Source organism: Papilio polytes, unplaced genomic scaffold, assembly GCF_000836215.1.
Source record: "Papilio polytes unplaced genomic scaffold, Ppol_1.0 DF822178.1, whole genome shotgun sequence".
Lineage (NCBI taxonomy): Eukaryota > Metazoa > Arthropoda > Insecta > Lepidoptera > Papilionidae > Papilio > Papilio polytes.
This window is the reverse complement of record NW_013527026.1, coordinates 1,514,780-1,523,567: the sequence shown is the minus strand read 5'-3', so window position 1 is coordinate 1,523,567 and position 8,788 is coordinate 1,514,780. Positions and strand designations below refer to the sequence as shown.

The 8,788-nt window shown below is 30.0% G+C and overlaps 1 protein-coding gene across 1 annotated transcript in view; it reads left to right on the top strand.

The window, feature by feature from the left end:
• Nucleotides 1–5,459: 5,459 nt before the first annotated feature.
• The window catches only part of LOC106106756 (endothelial zinc finger protein induced by tumor necrosis factor alpha-like), a 6,894-nt gene continuing 3,565 nt past the window's right edge, over nucleotides 5,460–8,788 (top strand). Inside the window, exons 1-5 of the mRNA XM_013287404.1 lie at nucleotides 5,460–5,671; nucleotides 5,953–6,081; nucleotides 6,667–6,991; nucleotides 7,183–7,332; nucleotides 7,844–7,976. Coding sequence (XP_013142858.1) covers nucleotides 5,531–5,671; nucleotides 5,953–6,081; nucleotides 6,667–6,991; nucleotides 7,183–7,332; nucleotides 7,844–7,976 — 878 coding nt within the window. The 5' untranslated portion in view covers nucleotides 5,460–5,530. The remainder of the gene's footprint in view (nucleotides 5,672–5,952; nucleotides 6,082–6,666; nucleotides 6,992–7,182; nucleotides 7,333–7,843; nucleotides 7,977–8,788) is intronic.

Below are 8,788 nucleotides of genomic sequence, written 5' to 3'. Positions count from 1 at the left end.
GCCCTCCGATCTATAAGCAAGCTTTGCCCGCCCACATCGTACGGGACCTGAATAAGTAGGACGGTAAATAGCAACGGTCACCTGCCATAGACTAACATCTATGTTTTTTTAATCCTTTTCTAATAATCTTTATTCTTAATTCAATAAAAACTCCTTTGTGTAATACACTTCGCCCTTTAAAGTTCATTAGGAGTTAATTGTGAACATTTCAAAGCAGACGTCGTGTAAACGTAAACTTTTTTAACTTTTTATTCATATATCTTTATTCTCTTATTTTTATATATAATACATTTCATATGATTTTCTTAAAAAAAAATAACAAAATAAAACATAAACTTTTTTAACTTTATTATTATAGCGAGGGTTTTACGATGATTCTCGGTAGTTACAGCCACTTTAATGTTTTAGATAGCAGCATTATTTTCGAAACTCTGGTGTATTTAAATATAAAAATCTTAATGAATACTAAAAGAACTTTTATTTTAGCTTCTTATCTTTGATTATTATTGAGTGGTATAATGGTTTTGTGATATTCCTCGTAGTTTTTTTTAGGATATTGTTTATTACATTTTCTTGATAAATATGTTAAAACTCATTTATTTAACAAATTATGTCATCGGTTGAGGTATTAATTTTATTTTAAAACATAATAATTATTAACAGAATGCTAAGGTAAGGTCATTGAACAAAGAAAGAGAGACGGTGTAAGTTTTTACACAAACTTTATTAATTCATGAATAAACCGCGTCTGGGTTTCGGTCCATAAAATATTTGAAGACATTAATGCGAGTGCGAATATGCTCGTAAGGGCTGAATCATACGAGAACATAAATTTAAACTTTTCAATATGAATAATTCAAATCCAACATTGCTTTCAGCGCATTTCAGATACTTAGACTATATAAGAAAGGACTGGGAAAAGAGCCAATATAATTAAATAAATTATGCTGATACTTGGTGAGGTAATGATAAACTGTAGGTACGTTTTGATCCAAAAATCAATAAAGCACACAAGCAAGCAACTAATCGTTTTTATTTGACAAACGGGAATGCGCACGCTAATCTAGTCCTGTCATTTAAATGTCAAAGATGAGATGTAATGTAAACAATATAAATCGTGGAATAACTTTGCACTTACGAATTTCCATACCAACGTTTAGTTCCCAAAGTTATTCAAATTTGATGCCCACATTGGGATGATAAAAATTTACTATACGGAGACGACACGCGTAGTTGTGAGATTGACTGGAATACATTTTGGAATCCGAGTACTTTGGTAGTATTCTTCTGAAAAAGACTGGGACAGAAAATGTTCTTGAATAAATAAGTAAGAAAGAAAGTAAAAAATCGACGGACTTTTTAGGACCTCATTTTAAGGTAATACATAACATAACTAGTAATACATTCTAAACTAGCTATTGCCCGCGACTTCGCATGCGTGAAATTAAAACATAATTAATAATATAACCTATGTTACTAGTACTACACTAATAACGTAGTTTTATAATAGTGAAATAATTTTTGGAATCGGCATAGTAGTTTATTTCAATACGTACAAAAATAAAAATCTTTCCTCTTTATAATTAGTATTGATTTTATTAAAACTTAGAAAACATACAAAACAATATATTTACGCTCGATATAAAAGGAGATATATATTGCAGCAACGTAATAACTATTTCTCATCTCAGAGATGTATTGTGTGAGAGTGATTCCAACCCGTATCCATAGATAAAAGAGCATAGAGGTAGATTAAAGGCTTCGAGCTCTCATTTTGTACGTATAATTCATACAGTAAATATTACAGATCGAAATAAAATAAATGTAAACTATACAAAGATCTTACATTTAAAATTATTACAACACTTTATACATTTTATAATATACTTAGTTGAAGTACAGATTGACAAAATTCATATTTAAACAATGACATTATTCGCGTAGTGGGAAACAACGCGTCGTAGCGATTGCTACGTCCGTAGTACAAGCTACGCAGTAGACCGTTCGTATCACTCAATTACCTATCTCGTAACGAAAATGTATTCTTGTATTGTGTTCTTTTTTATTGTTATCAGATTGTCAGTATATTTTTAAAAGTACACTTCTATACTAATATAATAAAACATAAACACACAATACTTTGTAGCGTAGGGTGACAGCAATCACAGCATATTTTTGAATAGTTCTTTCTTTAATAAAAAGCCCTACACTTACGACACGCTTTAGTTATATTATTACACGCTTTTTAATTAAACTTAGGGGGTAAATAAATGAGAAAAATCCTTTATGTGGGAACGCAACCAACCAACAAGCTGCCAACATTAAAGAAGCAAGATTATTACGGTGACGGGAATTTAGACATTTGCAATTGAGAATTTGACAATTGTAAACAATAAAATAAAATTTTCATAATTTTATGCGGATGAAGCCGCACGGAAACAGTCTTTTTATACTCGAAATCATCTAGTAATAAGCTAGAGAAACGGGGGCGGTAGTGTAGGTGTACTTACTGAAGATGTTCGACTAATTATAACAAGTTATTTTGTCTTAAGTAGGCGTGGAAGAATATTAATCATTCTATCTCGTCTCAGGGGCATCGTGAATACGCGACTGAAACGACAAACTATTCTGAAAGTTTTACGATTTCCTTACTTTGCTATATGGAATACTTTATCGAAATAAATCTTAACATTAAAGAATACTTGTGTGTAAGTAAAAAATGTGGTATTTTACTGTTGTTACCTTCCAAATAATAAAAGTCGTTTCGTCAATACATTCAGACGTTCCCTAAGGACTTATCTCAGTACGTTTTTATTTACCTTGGCTTGTCAAATCTTGTAATACTTTTAGATAATGATATATTTCAGAATTATATCTTGATTTTGAATTCATATTTTATCCAATTAATAAATTTCATGATGTTGCATTACAAAAGATCTAATTACAAAATCGATATATTAAGCAAGCAATATTTTCAATAGAAAAAATACCTTTTTGATTCATTTAAATTCATATACGTGTAGATGGAAGATATATTTCCTTGCTTTAATAACTTACTTTACCTCTGAAACTCAGTATGAACCTTTAATTAAATTATCTCAACCGAATATCGCGATCCTAATGAGTCTTCTTTTAAATTACGTGTAATAAGTTTGGGAACGACGACAATCCCCCGCGGCCTGTCTTGCTTTCGTTTTAAGAACACGCGATGCGATTTATAATTGGCTTTTAGATTAGCTTGCTGAAACAATGGGCCCGCGGCACGCAATAGCTTCCCGTAAGAACACTAAATTAAATTATTAAGGAATTATAACATGTTCTTGTAATTTCTGACCCTAAAGAAATAATCAAATAAGAAAGCGGATCACCAAGTGTTACGAATTTAGGCTTCGCTGCCCAAAAACAAAGCACCATCACAAGCAGTAAAAAAACTTTAAGAAATGACATCTACGATAAAAGTACTGAGCAAAAATTGTTGCATAATTGTGTAGGAGAGATAATAAATAAGCTGTTTATGTAAATCACCTGTAATTTCTATATTCTTTATCTACGGATTATGTTTTTATTCAATAAAATATCTATTTTACGATAAATAAAACCCTTGAAGTAATAGACCTTATTTACCCTAAAGTCGAGCTTCGAAAGCCATGCAAACTCCTTTCGAGTTGACTCTAAACAAACTCAAAGACGACGAGCATTTTAGGGGTATTGTAACAATAACAATGTTATTAAGAAGAAGGAATTTGTTAATTTGTTTTACTCTGCATTATCTTATTATTTCCAAGTCTTCTTCAAGTTCAATGTCCGTCGCGAAAAGGGCAAGGAATCCTAAGAAAACATTACAAGGAACTGCGTATAAAAATGTATATACAAGTCAATGGAAATAACAATAATGTAATAAAAAGATTTTGAAGCCTCCAGAGTCTTTTAACGCGTATTCTTGCATTTTATTTTAAGCTCGAACTGTAAAGAATCCAAGCTTTTTTAAATGTCAATTAGTCTTTTACTGGAGCACTAAAAGCTTTCACTGGCTCTTTTAAATTTCAAAAGCTTCACAAACTCACTTAGTCCTTGCTCTTCAGTTTTCTATTGGATTAATATTGAGTTTTTTAATATAAGTAAGGAATAGAAATCTTATACTGAAGCCTTACATTGAATTCTAACGTTCAAGTTAATTATGAGGTATGTTTTTGTCGTATATTTATTGGGGTAATATTAATCTTTTGAAGATTTCCCCCCGACACCAAAAAAAGGGTGTTTGAGGCTGCATTTACGTATACGTTGCCTTTAGTTGAAAAACTGTAATTCATACAAAATGCGAATTTGTGATGTCGTTGCCTTTATCTAATAAATCTAAATTTGGCTAAACAATGTCTTAAAAGGCTTCTCTATGACATGTCTTATTTTAAAAAAGTTAGAGCTCATATAATATTACTTTCACATTAAAAGCAAGACTTTTCTTATCTTGGGTTAAAAGTTTAATCAGACTAATTTGAGGCTCACCGCTAGCACTGGCAAGCTGTAAGTAGGTAATTGCATTAATTGCTTCAGCGGAACTTGGCAATTCAATTTCGAAACTTTCGAATAGAAACTTTTCCGTCGACACTTTGAAACAAATTGCAATGTTAATAATAAACTGTCAATAGTTAAATTATCGAGGTCAAAGCCAGTTTTAAATCGTCTCATTTCCTTTTAGATGTCAAATTCTAAAAGTATACATTCTCTCCCATACTAAAATCGACTGCGTCTCGCATTCACCTGCTTCGAACTGTTAGTAAACGCGTGAAGTCATGAGACTATCAGCAAAGTTTCTGCGCAAGAGTTAAATTTCTCCCTCAAACATGTGAAGGAAAGTTTTTTTAATTTCAATGGTACATGAACGGTCAATATTCTCAAAACTATATTGAGAATTGAATTATTCTATAAAAAAAGTTTTTTGAATATAATAGTCTTGATACAATTTTACTTGAAATAGTTTTGATCAAGATGTTCGTATTTGACAGTGCGTGTATAAAACCAAGACAAAGGCATGTACGAAACTCCGGCATAATTCATAACACAATCGTGTAATCAAGCTGAAACTTACCCGGAAAACTATTTATGTTAATGAGGTCACGCTCATTGCAGTCATAACTTCCGATAATACCTTCTGTCTCGGTAATCTCGACAATATCCACAATCCAACTCAATAATTATCTTATTGAAATTATGCATAGATAAAAATGATTAAGTGAATAAACAAGGAAGTTAAAGACCTGGTTGTACTAATTTGCTCATTTCTTGGAGTTGAAATATCAAGCCTCTAGTTATATAGTAAAAACGGCTTGATGGTGTGTAGGCACAATTTTAATTTTTAAAAAAATTAGCAAAAGAACTTAAAGAAATGTAGTCTTTGAAAATCAAAAATGACAACTATTGTTTATGCTTCATCTAAGGTTGACAGCTGTCAGTTGTGACAACTAGAATGAACGGTTTGAATATTTGTTTTAATTTTATTATTCTCATTTTTCACTGTAAATAAAACTTGAAAATGCTTGCAAATCTTGTAATAAATAAACCGATCAACGAAAATGCTTGTCGGGCGTGCTTACAAACTAAACATGAAGGGTGTGTATCTCTTAAAAACAATAGTGAACTGTCCCAACTTTTTGAGTTTTGTGTTGGATTATCAGTAAGTATTTTTAATTATGCGCTATGAACTACAATTTACTATTACATTTTTCTTACTTGCTAATGATTAAAGTTTTCAAAGCAATGTAAAACTTACTAAAACAAGGATAAATAATAAAAAAATATTGTTTGTGCTGTTCTGGTCACATTTGGTTATGTTTTGAATTTGGTAATGTAGTATAATACTTGAGAAACATATATAATTTACCAGTATTTGTGTCTGAATATTATAAATTTAAACAACTGTATGGATATTACGATAATGCAGTAATTGTTTTGTAGGTAGAACGGGAGGACATTTCACAAGTTTTGTGCCAGCAATGTGCAACAATTGTCAAAAAATTTGCAGATTTCAAAGTACAATGTCACACATATGATGAAATGTTTAAATCTATAGCAAAGAATAAAGATGTAAGTTTCAATTTCTTTTTCTTGTATGTAATGTTTGTGTAGTTAGCCATTAACTTTTATTTTATTTTATTTGAAATTACCAATGTAAATGTTAGTAAGACTTTTTGATTCTTTTCCCACAACAAATGAACCGATGAAGATGAGATTTTAATAAGTTTGTTTGTGTGAAAAAGCTAAAGTAGATGTCATAAACTATTATTCTTTGTCACCTTTTATTAAATAACTAGTCTTTGCTTGCTAGTGTCCAGTATCTTAAAAAAAACTTTCTTATAGTATACATGTTCTTTGAGACGATGTTCTACATTTGTACCAAATTTAATTAAGGTCAGTATGTACTTCTTGGAGATATGTAGTATCTTCTATCTTAAACTTTAATTTTCGCTTAAGATAATGTCTAACGATATATAAACAAAATATCTTCTATCCTTCTGAACTTTTACATTTATAATTTTAGTGCAATTAGTAAGATTTCTGTAACACTAGATATTTAAAAGCTAGTGTTTAGCTGTTTTAATAACTTACAACTTTAAAATCAAGTAACTAAAACTCAAATATAATGAACAAATTTGTATATAACAATTTTAGAATATTTGTACAGAAAAGTTTTCAACAATTGAAGAAGTGAATGTTGACAGTAATTGTGAATTAGACAATATAAGTTTTGAAGATGAATTTTCAAATGATAATATAGAAATAAATGAAAATTGTAATACAAAAGATATGAAACAAAATTCACAAAGTGTTAGAAAAGTCATTGAAATACCCAGGAGAAAATCTTCTAGACAAAAATTTTGTAAAAATGGTACTCCAAAGATAATTTTTGAGGAAAATGAAAATGTTGGTAATATTGAACAATGTGAAAAAGGTCTAATAAAAGTTTTAGAATGTACCAAATGTAAGAAACAATATAGTGAGTACTTAAGTAGTATTTATTTAAAATAATAAAAAGATAACTTATTTGAATATGGATAAACTTGAATACTGTAGAATTATAACTTTTTTGTATTTCAAATTTTTCAAAGGAGTTGTGTGTTTTTTTTTTATTTCTACTAGATTGTAGCAAAGATATGTTGGTTTGTGAATTTTATATAATTATTTTAGAAAGAACTAAATGTCTTATAAAACATATGAGGCAAACATGTTACAAGCATAAAAATATCAAAAACGCAGTTGTAACTGAAAAATATAAGCAGCAAACAATTAAGGAAAAGGATGAAAAAACGAAGAAATACTCTAATGAACTATTTTGTGGTAAGTTTGGAAATGGACTTTTTTATCTTTTAATATTTCATGGGTACTAAAATTGTTAGATTTTATATAATGTGTGTAACCAGAAAGTGTTAAGATTGTATATGGTTACAAAGGAAGAGGAGGACCAAAGAAAGTATGAATGGATTGTGTGAAAGAGGATATTTTCAAGAAGAAAGTGGATTCAGATATGACTGCTGATAGAGATGTATGAAAGAGCAGCACATACTGTGCTGACCCTCCATAAGGGAAAGGGATAAGGGCAAGTTGATGATGGTACACTTATCATATTCTTGACCTCTTTCCCTTTTTATATGGAAATGGAGAATTGATTTGGAATTGAATGGGAAGGACAGAGAGGAAACATATACTTGCATGTCCCCTTTTTCTGTCCATATAGAGAATTAATGTCATACTTTTTTTCTTAACTATTTCTATAGTCAAATTTCATTTGAGACTTTAAAAAACTCGCAGTTAAATTCTTATTTTATATTATTTACTCCATCTATTTTAGGTCTATGTCATTTTTCATCATCTCATCGTGAAGATCTGGTGATACATTTAAATCAACATTGGGATATCAGTGATTTGCACTGTAAACTATGCAGCTTTGTGGGCCAGGACCTCGCAGAATTGTTTGGACATAGGTTATATTTTTATCTATACTCATGTTATAGGATGATTCGTATTTTTGTATGAACTGAAATAATTCAAAAACTACTGGGCTGTTATCAAAATTGTTTCACCATTAATGTAAAGCTACATTATCAGTTACAGAGGCTATATTTTTTATTTTCGCGCGAAGTCGCGAATAGCAGCTAGTGTACTATAAGTTTAAAATATGCATAACAAATATGTTTGCTTAACTTATAGTCTAATACCTAAATTTTTTTATCTGAATTTTTGGTTCTAATATTTTTGTTTTCTGTTTTAAGAATCATTTTCATCCTGTTTGAACGATAATCTCTTAATAACAGATTTTTAATCAGACAGTAAACACTGAGGAAAATGCGGTTTAGGACTAAATGAATATAATTTTACAATTAGAATTATCGACTCTAAATTGATTTCTTTTTTGCTGTAAAAACGTATGACCTCGATAGGATTGTGGAAAATTGCGTAGGCATACAATTAGATGAGTGTAGTCTCCTTTATATCACAAAAGACCGAACAATGCTGAAGATCACTAGCTCTGAATTGACTTGATTATGTGGAACAAGATTTTCTATTGTAATTGAGTTTTTGTTGAGATATAAATAGCCTGGATATTTTCAATTGTTTGGGGGAATTTTTAAGAGTACGTTAACAGTCTTTGTCAATAATGCTGGCAAATTTTAACAAACGAATCACCAATTATTTAAAAACAATGATGGTATTTCTTTTTTTTGACCGACTTCCCAAAAGAAGGAGGTATTCAATTCGACGGTATATTTTTTTTTTTTTTTTTTTTTTTTTTTTT